Source organism: Ambystoma mexicanum, chromosome 12 (genome assembly GCF_040938575.1).
Source record: "Ambystoma mexicanum isolate Mex_15411 chromosome 12, UKY_AmexF1_1, whole genome shotgun sequence".
Classification (NCBI taxonomy): Eukaryota; Metazoa; Chordata; class Amphibia; order Caudata; family Ambystomatidae; genus Ambystoma; species Ambystoma mexicanum.
In genome coordinates, this window is record NC_090936.1 from 1,235,097,329 (window position 1) to 1,235,117,996 (window position 20,668).

At 48.2% G+C, this 20,668-nt stretch overlaps 1 protein-coding gene across 1 annotated transcript in view; it reads right to left on the reverse strand.

Moving 5' to 3' along the window:
- Positions 1 to 11,551: 11,551 nt before the first annotated feature.
- Positions 11,552 to 20,668, reverse strand: part of STAB2 (stabilin 2) — a 1,783,079-nt gene continuing 1,773,962 nt past the window's right edge. Inside the window, exon 69 of the mRNA XM_069629923.1 lies at positions 11,552 to 11,989. Coding sequence (XP_069486024.1) covers positions 11,945 to 11,989 — 45 coding nt within the window. The 3' untranslated portion in view covers positions 11,552 to 11,944. The remainder of the gene's footprint in view (positions 11,990 to 20,668) is intronic.

Here is a 20,668-nt window from a genome sequence, read left to right on the forward strand (position 1 = left end):
CCTAAACCTAAGGCGGAGGTTTTTCGGAAGGCCCGTCCCTAAGCGAGGGGGTTCGGACGGGTCCTCCCTCTTCTTCCTCCTCAAACACTTTCAACATTATCGGGACCCATGCACATCCAGGCCCTTCTGATTTCCACCGACAACACTCCTCATCAGGTTCACTTAGCGATTGATTCAGGGGTTACGGGAAATTATGTAGACATAGCACTAGCTGCCTCACTTAACCTACCCATTTTGAATAAACGACGGCCGGAACCTGTGCAAGCTGTTAACGGTTTGTCACTCATCTCAGGCCCAATCAAGCAGCAGACAGCCCCTTTGACCCTTGTTATCCACGAAAAACATAAAGAAACCCTTTCATTTGATCTCATCACAACACCTCAATTTGGTCTCATCCTGGGTCTCCCGTGGTTGCGAACCCACAATCCAGTCGTTGACTGGGCCCAGAGCAAAGTACTATTTGAATCCCCCTATTGCCAAAATCATTGTCTGGTATACCCTGAGTCGGTGGCCTCCCCTTCTCAAGTTTTGGGTGCCTTGGCCCATTTGCAGCTCACGGATGAGCATCATATGGATTACAACACTCCTAACCATGTCGTGGGGATCACCGCTTCTGGCATACCTGTGGAATACGGGGATTACTTGGATGTTTTTGACAAAAAAAAAAGGCTGAACATCTCCCGCCACACAGACCTTATGACTGCCCCATCGACCTCGTCCCTGACGCTGTAATACCCTGTGGTCGGATATATTCCTTGTCCCCCACGGAAGATCAGGCTCTCAAAGATTATATTCAAACTGCTCTAAGATTAGGCCACATTCGTCCATCACAGTCCCCTGCTGCCAGTCCCATCTTTTTCGTCCCCAAGAGGGAAGGCGACTTACGCCCCTGTGTGGACTACCGCGGTCTTAATCAAATCACCATAAAGAACCGATACCCAATTCCCTTAATAAATCCACTCCTGGACAACCTCACTCATGCCGTTATCTTTACCAAACTTGATCTCAGGGGGGCCTACAACCTTATTCGAATAATTCAAGGGGATGAGTGGAAGACCGCCTTCTGTACCAGACATGGACTATTTGAATATACCGTCATGCCCTTCGGTCTCTGCAATGCCCCTGCGACATTCCAGAGATTCATGAATGACATCTTTCATGACATCTTGGATACGTATGTCATAGTATATCTAGACGATATTCTGATTTATTCCCCCTCACTCTAGTCACATGTAACTCACGTTAAAGAGGTGCTCCTCAGGCTTAGGACCAACGTCTTGTTTGCCAAGCCTGAAAAATGCCTCTTTCATGTTACAGAGGTAGATTTCCTGGGGTTTCACATCACTCCTAAGGGCCTGTCCATGAATGCGGCCAAAGTTGATGCTGTTCTGAACTGGCCGGTACCCACAACGGTTAGAGCGTTGCAGTCATTTCTCGGGTTCGCAAATTTCTATAGAAGGTTTATTGCAGGGTTTTCCTCTATACCTGCACTACTAACTCGCCTCACCAGCCCCCGAGAACCATACATTTGGGCGAAAGCATAGGACCTGGCTTTCGAGACACTAAAAGCGGCCTTCACGTCCGCTCCTATTCTGCAGCACCCAAACCCTGATATGCCTTTTGTAGTGGAATCAGATGCCTCATCAATTGCATTAGGGGCTGTACTATCACAACATTGCCCTGCCTCAGGAATGCTACACCCTGTTGCCTATCACTCCCGCAAGTTCACCGCTACGGAACAATACTATAGTATGACCGAAAAGGAATTGCTTGCTGTTAAGGACACATTTCAGGTTTGGAGACACCACTTGTTGGGAGCAAAGAATCAAATTGTCATTTATTCCGACCATCGTAACCTACAAGACCTGCCGAACCTGAAATGCGTAAACAGTCGACAAGTCCGTTGGCACCTATTCTTCTCCACCTATGATTTTGTCATACGTCATCGTCCTGGTACCGGTCATGGCAAAGCAGACGCTCTGTGACGTCTACCGGGTGGAGAATCCCTTCCTGTTTTCCCTGAACATCTATTGGGCAAAAATCATGTTTTTTGTCTATGTACCCCTTCAACCGATTTTATCAGTTCCGTCCGCAAATGGGCCCCTACACATTCCAATGACACTAACGAATGGGATTTAACGTTCCACGAGGGGTTACCCTTTATGCAGGGCCTACTGTTCCTCCTCACCATGGATACGCGCATTCAGGCTCTCGAGTGGTCTCACAACGCTCCAGTTAACGGACATCCGGGGCAACAGAAAACCCTCGCATTGTTAAAGAGATGGTGCTGGTGGCCGTCCATGCGCAGAGATGTAACTAACTATGTTTCGAACTGCCCGATCTGTGCTCAATGTAAAAATACGAAGGGACGTCCGTTGGGTCTGCTCCAACCACTACCCATTCCTCCTCGTCCCTGGCATAAGGTGACAATGGACTTTATAACAGATCTGCCGAAGGTCCAGGGCCATGATACTATATGGGTCGTGGTGGACGCATTCACCAAGATGGTGCGCTTTGTCCCCTGCACCGGCATGCCTTCAGCACCGACACTAGCCAGATTGTTTTTCCAGTCTGTGTTCTGTCTTTTCGGGTTACCCTCGGTTATTGTATCCGATAGGGGTTCCCAGTTCACCTCTAGATTTTGGCATTCCCTCACCCACCTCTTGGGCATAGACGCTCGGTTCTCGTCTTCATACCACCTGACGGCCAGACTGAACGTGTCAATCAGACGCTAGAACAATTTCTTCGCTGTCTCTCTCTACAACACCAATACACCTGGTACCAAGTGCTACACCTCGCAGAATTTGCATATAACAACGCACCACACTATGCCACCGGATTTTCTCCGTTCTATTCCATGTACGGTCAACATCCCCGAGTCTTTCCCGTCCTAGACTTATCCACAGCATTAACTCCTGCAGCAGCCGTCTGCATTAGGGATCTGAAAGACGTAAATGCTCAAAACCTTGTACACTTGAGGGAAGCCCAGACCGCCATGTGTCACGCAGCCAATAAAAATCATGCCCCGGCCCCTTGCTACTCGATTGGTGAGAAGGTCTGGTTATCCAGTCGCCACCTACGAATACCAGGTTGTCGTAAGCTCCTTCCATGTTTTATAGGTCCGTACAGAATATCAAAGGTCATTAATCAAGTGGCTTTCCGTTAAACCATACCCTCCTCATGGCGCATACACCCATTGTTCCATACTTCCCTGTTAAAGCCTTGCCGGCCCCTCACGAGACCGCTTCTGCCACCAGCACCACTTGTGCAGGGGCCCTCGGATGAGTATGAGGTGAATGAGATATTGGGATCGCGTCTTCATAAAGGAGTCTTGTATTACCTGATCGATTGGACCGGCTTCGGCCCGGAGCAGAGGTCATGGGAACCTGCGTCTAACCTTCACGCCCCCCTTTTAGTGTCACGGTTCCATCGGGAACATCCGTCCTGCCCACGTGGACGTGGGTCTTTGGGTGGGGGTTCTGTCACGAGACGCACAACCCACACAACACCAGCCACATCCCAGCAGCACCATACCTGTGGCCGGAACCCTTCAGATTCCATGGCGCCGGGGTTCCCGCATGGAGTAGGCGGCATGCGGCGTCATGGAGACTATGGCCGCGGTGGCGCTGGGGAGGGCTGGTCTCCACTGGCCCTGCTTCCTGGTCACGTGTGTTTAGGCAGCGCTCACGTGATGTTAAAGGGATAGCCCGCCCAGCCAATCCTGTTGCTGCTTCCCGGTTGCGAGGGTCACGTGACACGCAACACCACTCACGTGGTCCAATGAGAAAGCGATCACGTGACCCAAGCACCGGCTTAAAAGTACACTGAAGCTGGTCCTCTGCGCTTCTCAGCTGTTCTCAGCATTTCGAGTGGCGTTGTGTTTTTCTGATCCTGATATTCCGGCTTTTTGACCTTGTTTTCTTGTGATTTTGGATTGCCTTTGCCTGTTCCTTGGATTTGGTACTTGGACTTAGCTTCACGGACTTTGAACATTTGGCTTGCACCTTTGGACTCGCTCTTTACGGATTTCAGACTTCTGGCTCTGAACATTTGGGTTTTGCCTTCCACGGATCTTGGACCTTTTCTGCTTTGAACATTTTGGGACTGCCTCTGGAAACTCCTTTGGGCTCAAGTTTGTTTTGGACCTCAGCTGTGTACCATGTCAGGTGCCTAGTTAAGGGGGTCTGGCTTCAGTGCTCTCTGATATCACCCCGTCCTCAGCATTCAGGCTTCCCCTTGAGTTCCAGTGGTGCTAGGTGGCGGGCTCACCATCCTGATTCACCTTACATACTAGGTAGGTTTCCTCTCTGTTTCCTTTATTGTTGATCAACTCCAGTCTCTTGTCATTGAACTCACACTTACCTGCTCTTTCCTTACAGCACCTGGTACCCGTGTTCCTGACCTTTCACACCTGTGGCCTCAATAATTGGTGAAGGAGTATACGATATCTCTCCTTCACTGGTGCTTGGGGACAGAGGTGCCCATCGACACCGCAGAGGTTTCGGCGTGCATCAGCCCATGAAAGTAAGAATCCTGAAAGTCCAATGTTACCATCCAATCCTGAGGCTGGAGGGCCTGAACGATTTGAGAAAGAGTTACCATCTTGAACTTGTGCTTCCTGAGGAACTTGTTCAAGTTTCTTAAGTCCAAAATGGGTCTCGATCCCCGTCCTTCTTTGAAATTAGAAAATATGGGGAGTACCAACCCTTGTTCCTCTCCACTACAGTTACTGGTTCTATAGCACCTTTCTCTAGCAGGGTTAAAATCTCCTGCATAAGGAGCGGATCTGGAACATTCAAAGAGTTGTTCCCCGGTGGATGACTCTGAGGTTTTTGCAGGAAAGGTAGGCAGTAACCTCGGGCATCTGTTTCCAATGCCCAAGCATCTGAAGTAATAGCCTGCCATTCTGTCAGATGCTGTGACAACCTGCCTCTTGTGAACAAAGACCTTAGAGAGGTTTTGGAGCAGCTGACGCAGTGGCTGAAGGTGAGGCAGCCGCTGCTGATGCGGTCTTAGTACCCATACGCCGTCCACGATGGGGGAATTTTCTATGTCCTCTTTGAGCTGGCTGTCCTCTGCCCCTTCCAAATGCAGAATAATAGCGAAAGGACCTACCCCTCCAGGGTGAACCCGTGGGGCAGTTTGGAGTTTGCCTTATTGCAGCTCCAAGGGATTTGGCAGCCGCCTTGGTAGTTTGCAGCTTCTCCAAACTCTCATCAGCTTTATTCCCAAATAGATGTGCGCTGTCAAAGGCCCTGTTAAGAAGTCTGGACTGAATGTCCGGGCCAAATATTGACTTCCGCAACCAATCAAATCTGCGAATTACCGTACTAGCCGCCGTAGCTCTGCTCATGCTGTCAACAGAGTCGAGACCAGACTGGAGGGACTCGCACATAGCATCCTTCTCATCTTTGACAAGGTTAAGGAACCTGTCTCGCTCCTCCCCTTCGGGAAAATGGCCATAGAAACATATTCCCAAAGGGTGTGGGTAAATCTTGCTAGCATGCACGTAGCATTGGCAGATTTTAAGGCCATACTGCCGGCCAAGAAAAACTTCTTGGCCATGACATCATATCATTTATCATCCCTGTCTTGTGGTATCGTGGGATATGCATTCGGTCTTCCTGAAGAAGTGGCTGCCTCCACTAAGAGGCTCTCTGGTGTAGGATGTTTTGAGAGGTACAGAGGATCAGAATTAGAAGCTCTGTATTTGGCTGTAAGTTTCTTACTTGCGGCCGGAACAACCTTAGATGTTTCCCAATTGGAAGCCACTCTTTTCTGTAAAGCCTGGTGAAAAGGAACAATTGGGTCGTCATGTGGCCCTTTTTCCAATATGTCCATTAAATCTTCATGTTCGAAAACAGGTGTGGATCTAGACCATCCCATGTACTCCATGGCTCTAGTCATGAGTTGTCTATATGTGACATCGGCATGTTCTCCTGCATCTGCCTTCCCAAAATCAATTTCTGGAGAAGTGTCAATGCCACTCGCCTCATGGAGACACTCCTGCAAGTTTTTCATGCGGAACTCTTCGGATATGAGTTCATCCGGTACAGAAGGTGTTTCATATTGGAGGCCAAATGGCCTTTCATCCTCAGAGGACTCCTCTGCCTCTTCATAAATTGAAGAATGTTAAAATACTCTGTGCAAGGTTCAGGTGTATATGGCCACTCAAAGGAAGGATGTGTGGTAGAGGTCATGAAAGGAGCCGACAACGTCGAAATCGTCCATGGTGACGTTGATGGCCTCGACACAATTGTCGACGACTTGGATGGCTTTGAAGATGTTGATGGTTTTGACGTTGGCGTCGAAGTCTTCGACGGAAGTGTCAAAGGTTTTGGCATATATGCGTCAAGGAAGTCGGCACTCGAGGCGTCGATGGCTTCTCCTTCGAACTCAGCGGCATCGAAGACACACTTTTCGGCGTTGCCGTATAGTTTTCCTTTGGCATCGATGATGTCAATTTTTGGTGTTTGGAGGCTTTCTCTCGACTCGACGGATGAGATCACTCTCGAGGAGGTCCAATGGGCGGGTCCGGAGACGCACAGCTCTTATGCTTCCTAGGCCTTTAGACCAGAGCATCGCCTCTAGGTGCTGTCGAGGGGGGCAAGGCCGCGTTCTCGAACACCTTCATCATACTGAGTCTGAATTCCTCCTATTGGACTGGGGTACTAGATTTAGAAGGGAAAGTGTCCCGTTCGGGCGAACTAGATGATGAAGTGGACGGCAAGCTATAGCGCCTCTTTTTCCCATGCCTCGAGAATGAGGATTGATGCGAGGCACTTTTGGAACAGGAGCATTTCGATCTTTTTCGAAGAGGAGACATCGGTCTCAATTTGTCTGATGATTTACGTTTGGACATGGTAGACAGAGATTTTAAAGGCTTACCTTTCTCCAACTTTCCTCTATGTTCTCGCAGGGCCTTGGATGTCATCGACAAGCAGTCCTCGCACTCAGAAGACGGGTGATTTGACCCTAAACACCAAGGGCAGATCCTGTGTGCGTCCGTCGCTGACATTTTAGCACTGCAGTCCCAGCACTTTTTTAAAATCCGGACCGAGGAGTAGAGGACGCTGATGAAGATGCCATATTGTGTCAAACTGAAAGATTTTTCGTAGAAATATCAATGAATGTACTGACTAGAACTAAGGCGTTATGTTACCAAAGATGTGAAGCACAGAAAAACGGAACTGAGGCCAACGGGCGCTGCGCGTGCTACTTATACCTGTGGTGATGTTGATGTCGAGACGGAGGCCTCCGAGGGACATAGACTCGAGCAGACCTCGACACACAGCGCCCTCTGCTGAAAAAATTATTCTGAGCCAGCAAGCTGGATATGGAAATATCAAAGATAAGGAATACGTGGGAGGACACAATCCATTTGAAGGATATTTCACAAGATGACAAATCTGTGGGATGAATGGGTCCATTAGAATCTGCACTTGACTGTAGTTTAATGGAGCCAAGGAACACGGTGGCGGGTTAGAGTATATGTTAATGAGGTATTTGTACCACACACTGTCACCACTGCTGTGGTCCCCAGGCGCTCTGGCAGATTTGGAGAGGAAGGTGTGAAGAGGCGTGGAGGGGGATTTGCAGGGTGTTGTGGGAATAGGAAAGTGAGAGTTGTGATGTGCTGTTGGCCGCTTCAGATAAGTTTGCACCGTTCGCTGAGTTTAAGTGCGGTTTTGCCGTCTGTGCTAGAATTCCCATGTGCTGTTGTGTCGGGTTATGTGTTGTTAGTCTGTTGTTGCAATGCGGTGAAGTGCGTGTGGATTGCTGTGCAGAGAGGTGGTTGTGTGATTTTCTGTATGTGGAAAGTTGAAATTTTAAGATGCGGTTATAATGGTTTTCAAGTATTAGTCGATTTCTTACCACTTTGTCTTCGCGTTTCTGCGCCCAACCTCAATGGTTATCCTGTGTGTTTGGTACTCTGGTTTGACTGCCTGGTTGGCAGGCATGTTGCATAGTGGGAGCCCTCTTTTGTGTGGCCTCAGTGGCTTGTGTATCTATCTCATTTCCGCTACTTCCCTTTCCCCACAGCAGGTGTAGTTTTGGTGACAGGACTTGTCCTTATTGTCCATCCTGTTGGGTTGTCCCCACCAATCCAGGTACCCTTTAGGTTTGGCGTGGTGTGGGCCTGGGTGGTGGTGCGCATCCATACCCGTTTTTATAATGGAGAGGCAGGTTAGGGATTATGGTTTTGTACAGGGGTATTCACGGTTTCGTTGTGGTTCTTTCTTCCCAGTTGATTCCTCCTGAATCTGGAGCGAAGAGCCAAGTTTTTTCTGAAGTCCAATATGTTTTTTGGTAGATTATTCTAGGTTAAGATTGCGAGGTGAGTGAAGGATGATCTTCCCAGTTTTCTTTGATGTAAGGTTTTGGTACTAGGCGAATATCATTAGTTGATATGAGTGATCTTGTCGGATGGTAGACAGTTATTTTTTTCTTTAGGAACTCTGCTCCTTGGCCATGGACATGCATGGATGGTATCCATTTCGACACTCGACAGGGCTAAGGTGTCATGCCTGAGCCATCCTCAGAGCTGCATGCGGAAAACCGCCCGCAGCTGACTGCGTGTGAAGTGAGGAATAAGTGGAAGGGATATATGCATCAGAAGTTATAATAGCATTGCCTACAACAATTTCCTATCAGTCTTAATTTCTCAACACCACCACAGAGAAATGGCATCATGCGTTGTCTTACCTTCCGCAGCCCGACCCTCAGCAGGAGGAAATGTATTTGATAATGGACTGTAGACAGACCCTTAACTGGTACCATATTTATTGTAGGGCAACAGCCAGCTATGACCCCTGTGTTGTTGGACATGGGGTGTAATGGTCCCTTCACGGGAATGGTATTTGACTGAGCGGCTTGAGTGAATGGATGTTAATTATCTGGATTACATTGCTACTTCAGTGTATCATGCTGTCCTTTTATGCTCCCTCTGTGCTTTTTTAATGGCAGGGTATGCATACAGAAGGGTCTGTAAAAATAGCCCTGCCCAAGTGGTCAACGTTCAGAGCAGGAGTCTTGAATACTTGCACAGTGCAGCATTGGTTTTATTTCTTAGCAGTGGTTTTACTAGGTCCCCCATTCCTTGTATGGTCGTGGTCATTTGTGCCCCATAGATTGAGTCTGGCCAGGGCAGCAGCCTGACCTCCGCTCTGTTTCTAGCATGATGACATCAGATGATTAGTCCACCGCCCTCCAATGAGATTCCGAGGCTGTCCTCTGGGCCTCATGCCTTACATTGGGGATGTCCAAAGCACAGGAAAGGAAACACAGTCCACACCTTCTGTCATCGAGGAAGCTTTTTCTTGGGTTGTTCCTACTCTCTCGTCCCCTTTCAGGGATATCCCGAATGTCCGCCCTCCGCTACCACCGTCACAGCAGCGATAACCTTTCCTGTGCCCTATTCGACATCTGTGCAACTGTTCAGAGGGGGCTATGGGGTGGGCGAGGCTGGCAGACATGTGAAGCAAGTTGCAGGGAGTGAGCCTACACATGGCCACTGTTATATGGCATAGAATGGGAAGTGTTGCAAGCCATGGTACCACCCTATGCCATGATTACAGGCCTTTAGTGTGAACAGTCCAAAGTGAATGCACCAAAGTGGAACACCATTTTCCATCAATACTGAAGTTCAGAATTTCAGCTCTAAGATTATTTTGCATTATAGTTACTGTGCACTTCAAAATCTAACTTAATTGTTCTTCTGTTTTAAACAAAGTTTAAATAGCTCTTTGCTTGTTCATCTGGTATCTTATTCTGAAATGTAAGTTGTTGTCTGCCTGGTCACTCTTCCTTTGACTCTTTTCAACTTGAAGTTGTGGGGATGGGGGGGACTGGTGGAGGCGCCCCACCAGCTTCACTGCTGAACCGTCTCCGCTCCACTCCTTGAACCAAGGGCCAATTTCTCATCTTCTCTTACATTTGAATGGATGGAGTCTCAAATGCTAACTTTCTTGCCTGTGATTTAGTTTCAAGCTTTTATTCTATTTCCAAATGTATTTCTGTAGTTTAATCTTTTAGTTATTCAAACTAGGCTTTTCTTTCTTTTCAGGTCAAACCTCTCCTTCTCAAACTTTTATTTTCACATTATGCACATATACCTATGAATTGAGGGTCAGAGGGTCACTGCAGTAGTGACGTCTCTCAATGTTCTAAGGGGGGGCGGGGGGTGCAGGCCGTGCCACTGTGGTCTGAAATGTGGGGGTCTTGAATGGCCATCCTTTCCCCAGCTCTACGCCCTGGGCTGTCAGTGGTCTATCTCTATGCAGCAAACGGGTGGAGCCCAGGCAATGCCTCCAGTGTGGGTGGAGGGGGGGTCGATTGGTGATGCCTACATGGCTCCCATTGCTGGTTTTTGTTAAGTTGGCACACACACTTGTGTTCTCCTTTTTATTTTAAAAACCACACCCACCTTTTATGCCATGAGCTCTTTCATGCAGCCAGGAGCAGGGCAAAGAATACAACATTTTGTGGGTGGAATTATTGTGTAAAAAGGGCTTTGCCATGCCCTTTGCTAACTACGTGCTCGGCAAATAGTTTGTGCAAGAGTAACATGCACAGGCTTTCTGCACTCCTTTGTGTGTCACTGTACTCTGCAAAGCCACAGTGCAGCGGTACACTCAAAGAACCCCAGCATCCATGACTCTACATGGCACACCTGAAGAGTGCCCCCGCCCACACACATCAGCAGCAGCAGCATTGATCCAAGGCCTCAGAAAAGACCACATTACACCAACACTCCAGACTGCCCCGGCAAGCTCAACCTACAAGAAGTGCCACCCTAGAGATGACTGAGGGCACCCCATTACACCAACACTCCAGACTGCCCCGGAAAGCACAACCTACAAGAAGTGCCACCCTAGAGATGACTGAGGGCACCCCATTACACCAACACTCCAGACTGCCCCGGCAAGCTCAACCTACAAGAAGTGCCACCCTAGAGCTGGCTGAGGGCATCACCATTACACCAACACTCCAGACTGCCCCGGCAAGCTCAACCTACAAGAAGTGCCACCCTAGAGCTGGCTGAGGGCATCACCATTACACCAACACTCCAGACTGCCCCGGCAAGCTCAACCTACAAGAAGTGCCACCCTAGAGCTGGCTGAGGGCATCACCATTACACCAACACTCCAGACTGCCCCGGCAAGCTCAACCTACAAGAAGTGCCACCCTAGAGCTGGCTGAGGTCATCACCATGTCAGGCAACGAGCCTTGACTCTGCCAGACTTGGGACCAAAAACTGCCTTCAAAAACAGTGTTCTGTTCTGCAAAGACCAGATGATCTGTTTCTCCAAGGAACACATCATGTCACACAGGCACGGACCTCATCCTTGAGCAGTTCCCTAGAAACCCACCCTCGCCCCTACTTTAACCTCCAGTCCGCCTTTCCACCTCAACCCAGGATTACCTAGACCTCACTCTATTCCCAACTCACTTGCTTCCTAGCGAGGTTCGCAGGCAACAAAATACAATCACAACATAGTGCATGCGCCATGAAAGAGAATTTTAAAAGGATTGTCCAGGATACGTACAATTATCAAAACATCAATAAACACTTTATTAATAATTAGTATCTTCATTGTGCAGTAATCAAACACAGCGAAAGGGAACAACTAAAGGAAAACAAGGAAGCAGTTCAATTGAAATTTAAGAAAAGTTGAAACATTAGGCCGTGTACGAAGCCAACCAACACATGACACAGAAAAGGGACTCTTTGTACTTGAGCAGAAGGTACAAATATGTGAGAATATTTTCATCATGACATTGACATCTTGGCACACACATGAAGGCAGCCCGCTCACTCTCCGCAGAGCTCACAAAACCTCTTATTAAATATTCACAGTGCATCACAGAAACTAAGTGTAGTGTCTGCCAAAGTTAGCTTGATTTCCGCAGCTGAAAATGAAGCTCCCGACTCTTCTGCTGATCATTCGAAAGGTTCATCAGCCACCAACTGCTGCTCGTCCGATTCCTGCAGAAATACAAGATGCCATTTAGCCTTCTTCACAAATAGCCAATGCTTACAGTTTCAATGGGTTCACATTAATGCAACCTTCAGAGAGTGAAAGGTTCTAGGAGGCTGACCCCTTATCCTTGGAAGCAGTCAGTCTGGAAAACATTCAGCCCCTGGTAGGTCAGCTGTACATCATATAACTCAAGTTGCCTTCAGACGTTAGGAAGGTAGAGTAAAGTGAGAGAAAGGGTGAAGTGTAAAGGTTACTTTTATGATATGTAGTCCTGTCTACCATGTCTGCTGGTCATCTGGTTTCCTGATACAATGTTATTGAGTGAATGACAGCCTTGATAAGAGGGTCCCTGGAATGGCCCTCATGTCCCCTATGCGCATGTCAGCCTGAAGGATGAGAAATGAGAGTTGCAACTCGCTGTTCGGCCAACCACCAGGCGCACCAGTGTATTATATGCATTGAAAGAGATATTCTCTCAGACGAAGAGACAGGTGTCTCATCACTGGATCAAGTGGACTGATAACAAAATCCAACTGTGCTGACGTCACTTGTGACAACACCACATATCAGCGTTAGTCACAAAGTAATTTGCACTCCTGCACGACGTTACGCAAACACACATGCACACACGAAGAACATGCTTACACCGTTCTATAGAGGACAGATACATACACGTACTAGCAAAAGCTTTTCCTTTCCACAAGCCGAATGCAGAAACGCAAGAAAGCTAAGTATACATTGACCGAGCTTGCAATCGCTTCATCGTAACTAACCATAAGGCGCTACAGGGACATATAAGGAACCTATAAGGGCTCCTCGATCAATACTAATCTCTAAAAAGGAAGCATTACAACATATAGGGAAACCGTAGAAGGACTGTAGTGAGGTCGCATTAAGTCATAAGCCTCAAAATATGGAAGAAGAGATTTAGACTCTGCAGCACGTGGCACAGAGACAGTGTTCGCAGCCAAGGACAAGGGCAGATGACAATTCCTGATTTCCGAGGCACTGAGCCACCTGTGAAATACAGAATGAAATCCTTAATAATTGCAGACCTAAAGGCTCAGTTTCGTGGTCCTCGCCCATGTGACCCAGCTGAGCCGAACAATGGTTACTTGTAGTGGGAAGAGGAGCTGTTCCCAGTGAAGCAGACAAGATTGATACATGCGCTGTCCACCAAACACTGCAACCTACAGGCACTCTCCCAGGCTGGGTGGCTATATCAGTGGCAACAATGGGGACACACAGGGCCTCATTACAACTCAGGCGGTAAGGGGTTTACGGCGCTGTAAACAGCGCCGACCCTTACCGCCTGAGTACGAGGTCCCTTAGCGCCATGGCGGATTTAACACCTGCTTTTAGCAGGTGTTAAAATCCATGGCGCTAAGGGACCATGGAGTTAATTACGCCACCGTAATTTACGGTGGCGTAATTAACGCCTTCCCCACTCCCATTATGCCCTATGGGGCAAAAATGGGAATGGGGAAGGGTAAATGGGGATTGGGGACTTACCGCCCCGCCAAGGTCGGAATGGGGCGGTAAGTCCGCCATCCACCATGGCGGAGTTGGGAACTTAGCGGCATGGACCATGGTGCTAATAGCGCCATGGTCCTCCGCCAAGGTCGTAATGAGGCCCACAGTCTTTCCAATTACCTTTAAAAAGTATACACTGAGCGATGTGAACAGAATAGGGTCCCAGGCCTGGGGAGACTTGCTCCACCTATCCAGACGCTTCAACCCGGGGGTGGTGTGTAATGTTACAGGGGCCAATGGTCATTGTGTGACCCTGAAAGTAATAGATAGTTTGAGCTACCCAATGGAGCTGGCACTTAGGTTTTTGGGATGGGTGGTAGTTGTGATGTCACTAAGGGATAAAACCAGGTGATGCGGGTTCAGATGCTGTAATGGCCGGAGATTTTGTTGTTTCCTGTATGATCCCCATCTTTTAGAGGATAACGACGGTTTATTTACCCCATGGCTGAGTTCTCTGTTATTGCTGGTGGGAAGGGTTTGGATGGGCCCCAGATACTCAGCTGACCCGTGGGATTATTGACATGAACAACCTCCCTGTCCTCTGCTATACTATTACGAAGTAGGTAGCAGAGGCCGGTTGGCTACGTTCGATCGGCACAAAACCGTCTCTTCCCGTCGCAACGCCTGGAGGGCTGTGAGGTGACCCACGGAGACCGAGAATCACACAGAAGGTGCACCCTGTGAAGAGGCCATCAGAAGCCGCCTTGGAGAAAATCCTGCCCGCTGTCTGTGGGACACCCAGCAGACCAGAAGGGCGGAGTGGCAGATTGAGGGAGAGCAGGTGACCGTGCAACGTCAGCTGATCACAGCATGTAAGTATAGACTCAACCATACAGAAAATAGTGGAAGAGGTGAACAGATGTTGGGTGTGGGTGGTGCTGAATACTTTGGTAAGGTAAGACGAAGAGGTGACCAGTTTTGGCAGTTGGTCTAGATGATTGGCTTGAGGGTACGGATTATAAAAGCTATGTAAATATTGGATTTCCTGTGGGTTGGACGTTGTAGCTCGGGTCATAGATGACGGTATCCCTGTGAATAGGGGTTAGAAAGCGAAGCTAGCTCAAATTGCGGAAGTTATTCTTCTGGTTAAGTCTCGCAGAGGTGTTTTATGTACGACGCTGAAGGTACCACAGCTGAGTCTTCTTTCACCAGAGAGAGGCTAGTAGGCAGACTGTTGGGGAGAATTCTCTGTAAGGCTAATTTCCCAAACCTAGTGAGTCCCCCAGCAGCTTTGCTGGATTTTTGGGGTTTCTTTTTTTCTCTCTTGCTAAGAGTGAGATTCTTTTGCTCCCACTCTTAGACATGATTTGAGGTGTTCCTTTATCTTTCTATGTGTTTTATAGGCTATGGGGTCTTTTACTCCATAGGGTCTCATGTGTTTTTTTGATGTGGGTTACACAGCACCCTCCGTGCCGTAACCCAGGGGTGTCGTAGCGACCCCCCAACATAGACTCCATAACCTGGGACTGACTACTGTCTCCCAGGGCATGTAAAGTCACCATTGGCTTTGCTAGTCCCAAATTATGAACAGAAACCAGTACAAACCATCATATTGTGGACGTACTGGTCGGGGCAATTCGATTGCCCCGGGGTCTGTTGTTCGAGGGGGCACGTCTCCGTCCCCCCTGATCGAGTTTCGGCTGGTGGCAATGGATACTACTTTTTATATTCGACCGCGAATATATCTCTATGGGAATTTCCCATTGTTCGAGGCTACCAACTTTAATTATTTAATTCTTATAGCCTCGAACATACCGTCGGTTTATTTTTTTAATATTAATTCGCCGGTTGTTATTTTTTGCCAGAACTCGATTCTAAAGTGGGGTTCTCTTCTGTGACTCCAACCCAAGTCGAGCCCTTTCTTCCACTTTTTGGCGGGCTTCTCCACAGAAGCCTCCAAAAGTGGTGCCACTCTGTCTGGGTACCACAGGGGGTGTGGGAGGGGGTTTAGGCACCCTGGACTGAGTTACCTTGGTAACTCAAGTCGCACTCTTGTGTGATTGGCCCAAGTGGTGAGCCGGCCGGCTCACCACTTAGCATGTTTGATTGACAGCTAGGCTGAGTGAATGGGAGTGTGCTGCATAAAAGCAGGGCTTTGGGGACTGGAACTACAGAAGTCGCCACTGGACCTAAAGAATCCGAGGAGGGAGAAGCTGAGCCGGCCTGCAACGACGACACCACCGGTGGAGCCCTGCTGAACCGTCTCACCACTTTTCCCAACGACAGAGGAGATATCCAGCCCGGAGAGTCTTCTTCCTTCGACTGGTGGGGATAACCAGTCTACCTTCTTTTCGCCTTCCTGGAGCATCTCGTGGCCACCTTGCCTGTGCCAAGCACCCCGGCAACCGGGATACCAAGTTTTCACCACTACCGCGAACCGAAAGGGTAGTACCTTTGTACCGGAGAACTCTGCGGCTGGTTTCTTCCCTGGCAGTGCAACAACCTTCATCCTTCCTCCACGACGAGATCTTCTCTTCCTCTGGACAACGCTGCGACTTGCACCCGCTGCCGGGAACAATTGCCCCCACTGGAGGATCCTCTCCATTTAAGGTACCGTGTTCCGCCTGGCTTCCCTTGCAACCGATTGAACGTGAACGGGGTGTGTTAAATCCTCGTCTCTCAAACCTGGGTTAGCCTGGGACACCTTAGCTAACTTCTCTGCACTGAACTAAACCTTTTTTGAACTACCTCCACAAACTTGGAAGACTCTGTGTAACTGTCTGATCTTGGGCATCTTCCGCCCGGCTCCCTTGAAAGTGGGCCTGGCCCCTAAACTTCCTTGCTCACCAGTGGACTGTGCCTTCCTAACTTAGTTCTTTAAAAAGTGTTTTGTGTGTGTGCTTCCATAATTCTGCTTTTCCCTCCCTTTTTATCTAACTTGTTGTAGTGCCAACGAACGTTAAGCGCTCACCTCTGTCTGGAAATAAGTGGTGTTAACTAAGACTTGTCCAACAAGTAATCAGGGATGTACATATGATAATAGTGATTGTGTTTTGAACTTATCTTACCAATTTAGTGCTAGTGTGTTTTATAAGAGTGTGTTAAATAAATAATTATATACTTTTACACCCAAGCTCTGGTCAGTGTTTGCTTGTGCTACTGTATTTCTGTACCTATTTTGTATGCTCTGTATACTGCCTAACTCTTTTTGAGGGAAGTATGACTGCTCAGCCACAGCTACCAAGTGAATCTGTGTGGTACAGACTGCTACTAAGTGGGTTTACTGCCAAACACCTGTAGTCTTAAATCTTTTGCAGTGGTCCCTAAGGGAACTGCACAGGTTTCTGCCTAACACAGACTAAGCGAGGAAGCGGTTGGAGTAAGGGCTGGAGACCGGGGACAGGCTGGAGGAGAGAAGAAGAAGACCTGCAGAGGGGGCAGAAATCAGGAGGCTGAAAGGGAGGCCAAGAAGGCTGGACCGCAATGGAGCCTGGGAGATGGAGGAGAGACACATGAGAAGAGAACTGAGACTGCTCCTATGGAGTGAGGCATTGGTGGCTTAACATAGTAAAGGTGGCATGTGAGGGGGTGGTGTCCAGTGGGCAAAAGAAAGTGCAAGAGATAGTCGACGCTCTGAGATTATCATTGAGCAGACGGAGGGTGCCCGGAGAAGAAGCTGGTAGAGATAGTGGGTACCTAAAGGTTTGGGACTGGGAAAGGGGTGAAGAATGCAAGGAAGGGAAGAGCGTAAAGCGTCAAAAGGAGAATACCCTGACAGCCCGTGGTTACGAAAGGAAAAGGTACTGGAGGAAAAGTACAAGGAGCTGTTCAAGAGCTGATCAAGGAAGTGCAGGAGTGGAGAGCCTGAGGGTGATGAGGAGAGCAGCAGGACACGAGTCAGAGTAATGGACAATATATAATACAGGAGCCTTCCCCTAGACTATGTAGATTTGTCATGCTTCTATCATTCATGGTGATTGGTGAGAGAAGGAAAATACCTTGTGAATACAGGATATGCAAGAGTTTGTTTTAATAAGGATTACTTTGAGAGTATGCAACATCTTTTAACTAGCTGCACTGCCTTAAGCAATGCTTATGTACTATATCATGGCCAGTTTGTCCATGCTCTTGAAACATTGCACACAGATGGGTTCTGGAATCTACTGTAGCACTTATGTACCTGTGAATCATATATTAACCATGTTTTAATTAATGTATGGGAGTGAGGGGTCCCCAGGCCCCCTCGCTTCGTACGCTCCTCAGTACAAGGCTTGGACCACGTGCCTCCGGTAGTGGGATTGCCCCTTGCCCTTATGTAAAGTTAACCACGGTTCACTGCTGCATAGATGGGACTACTGAGCAGGACACGGGGCATCCATCTTTTTGTGCCCCCTTTCGACTCCATCTTGGGCAAACAGGCCTCACTGCGATAGTACAGCAATGCTCAGCTCCCCTTTCACCGCAGCAGCCAAGGACAGAGACACACACACAAGGCGCGCAGGCAGCTGGCTGACCCCCGTCCTTGCACACCCCCTGTTTTAGATAATTTGTTATTTAGTGTTTTTCGAATGCAACATATTAGCTTAGGTAGTGACCACAGTGACCGGACCCTGACCTGCGTGGAGCACAAGATATTTGACATCCGTCATCTCGTCAGCCAACCAGAAGGAAGAGATGCCACCCACACCTACAGCACCACACCGCCTGGCCAATCGGGTCCATGTAGCATTTTTTGTTAGAGTTACTTTAATTAATATATATACAAGCACTAAAGTTAACGTTGGTGGGAGTTTTTTGGGTTATTTCCTAGCTGGAGAAATGAACCATCCTTTGAACTCTTGCAGCCGGGTCTCGGTGCCTTCTTCCCCGAAAGGGGTTGCTTATTTTATTTTCTCTCACACGTAGTAAGCCGGGGAAGGGCACCTACATTTTTGGTGTCCCCGACGTGATTTAGAGAGTTGCCTTGAGGCCTGCGCCGCCCGGCATCGAGATTCAGGGCGCCCCCCCAGCAAAACCATCGCCTCTGCGGTTGACCAGACTGTGCACACCAAGAAGAAAGGGTCAAGGGTTCCCGGTTGACGAATACCCGATCAAGAAGGCTGCTCGCCAAAGCAGGCCACGGCTTGGTTGGGGGACGGACCTGAGCAAGGTCCGGCCGTGAGCGGCGACCCTCGGAGTACCTGACTGAACATGTGGAGTCCCGGTTGCAAAGACCCCAAAGGAAGGTAAGGTGAAATACGGGAAGAAGGGAATTAGCAAACAAAGGGAAGGTAGTTAAGAATAAGGTCTGTGTGAGTGATGGCAAGGCTTTTCTGATTTATCCTTTATATGGCCATTAGGTGTTGTAAGAAGTGAGAAGAAGAGAAGTGGTATCCTAGCCTGTACGGGGTAGAAGGCGGCGCCGCATAGAATTTGTCCCGACCAAGTGCAGAATAGAGATAAAGAGAAAAATAGTAAGGGTCTCATGTAGGCTTGGAATAGTTTTTTAGAATATTCTTTTTCCTTGGAGGTAAGAAATCTTGAGACATAATAAAGGTGAAAGAGGTGGTGAGTGAATGCAAAATAGTAGATAGAATAGGGAAGAAGAAAAATCAGGGACAGTAACGGGAATAGGGAAAGAACAAACGCGCTCAGGCAGTGTATGTGTATGTTGCATGATTATATGTTTGTCGGTCTGCTTTTGTGTATATGTTTTGTTGAACACGCTAAAGTATTTCAGTACAAGTAAATTGTGATTGATATAAGATAAAGCAAAGAAATAAATTGTGAGAGGTGACCAGGTAACACCTCTCAGAAAGCTAATGCGACATATGGTAATTGTGAGCATTGATAAAGAACGTATTATTTTCCACATATTGTAACTGACATACCAAGTGAGAGGTGGGAAGAGATTCCAGGGTACCAGAATACACAAGAAAGGAAAAGAAACATTGCCATGGGGGGAGTAACACCACTGGCACGTATTTGCCAGCACCTTCCATTATATAGCGACAGGATACAGAAGTATCACTATCAGTGGATCACTGAGATAAAAGGAGACAGGGTTACACCAATTTGGCCAGAAGGAGGATCATTTGACAAAAGAGTGTTGGACCTAGTATCAACACATTTGCGGGCACGATACAAAGGGAAACAGTTACAGAACCGAAGAGAAGTATTAGATTTATGGCGAATGTTCGAAGAAGTTTCCCCCACGGAAGAGGTAGGTACAAGCCGAATGACAGAAAAGCAGAAAAAACCTGAAGAAGTAGGCGGGACACCAAAAGGGGAATGCTCAACAACTACAAACGAAAACGAAGTAGCAAAAATCTATCCCTAGGGTTTAATGAACCCCTGTATATACCACCCACCGCCACTGCTCAGGGCGGGGCAACAGCCCCCGAACCTCCACCATATGATAAAGGAGGCCTGTATGGCCCCACGAGTGCACCTCCTGTGGACTTAGCACGTTTAACAGGTGATTTGAACCGCCAGTAAGCACACGCCCAAATGGAAATAACACGGTTAAGAGCTTTATGTGACAAAGGGCAAATGCTGCCAGGGGGAGGGGAGGTACCCCCGCTGTCACTGGCAGATCTCACACCCCCGATGGGGGCAGCAAGCAATGCAACCCCAGCAGCCTCGGTATCACGACAATCTATAGTATCACCAGGGACATCATCGCAGCAGAGACAAGAACAAGAGTGGCAGTCAGGACAGTTCCTGTTTCAATTGAATAACAAACCAGTGAGAATTATACGACCAGATACACCGGAAAGTCAACAAAGTGGACATCAGGGTGAAAGACAAGGAAGAGAACCCAAGGAAAACTGGGAGGATAATAACGAGTTAGAGTCAGAAATAGAAGAAATATGGGATGATTTAGATGAATACGAAGAGGCAGCTGCCGCAGAGGGTTCCCCACTGCCAAACCGCCGTTACCCAGACACAATATCACCACCATTATGGCAAGGTAGATTAAGACAACGAACAGGGAGGACAGGGAACATACTGGTAAGTAGAACGAAAAAAGGGAGAACGAGCAAAACGGGAAAGAAACAGAAACTACAAATGCCACTAATACATAAAGGAGCAGGTAGACCAAACTATATTCCGTGGGCCCAAATGGACAAAACCAACCTGTTAAAACTCCTCCCCCCGCTGACGGGAAGGGCAGGTAAGTGGATACATGTATTTGAGAAAAACACGGCAGGCGTGCCATTAGCTATAGG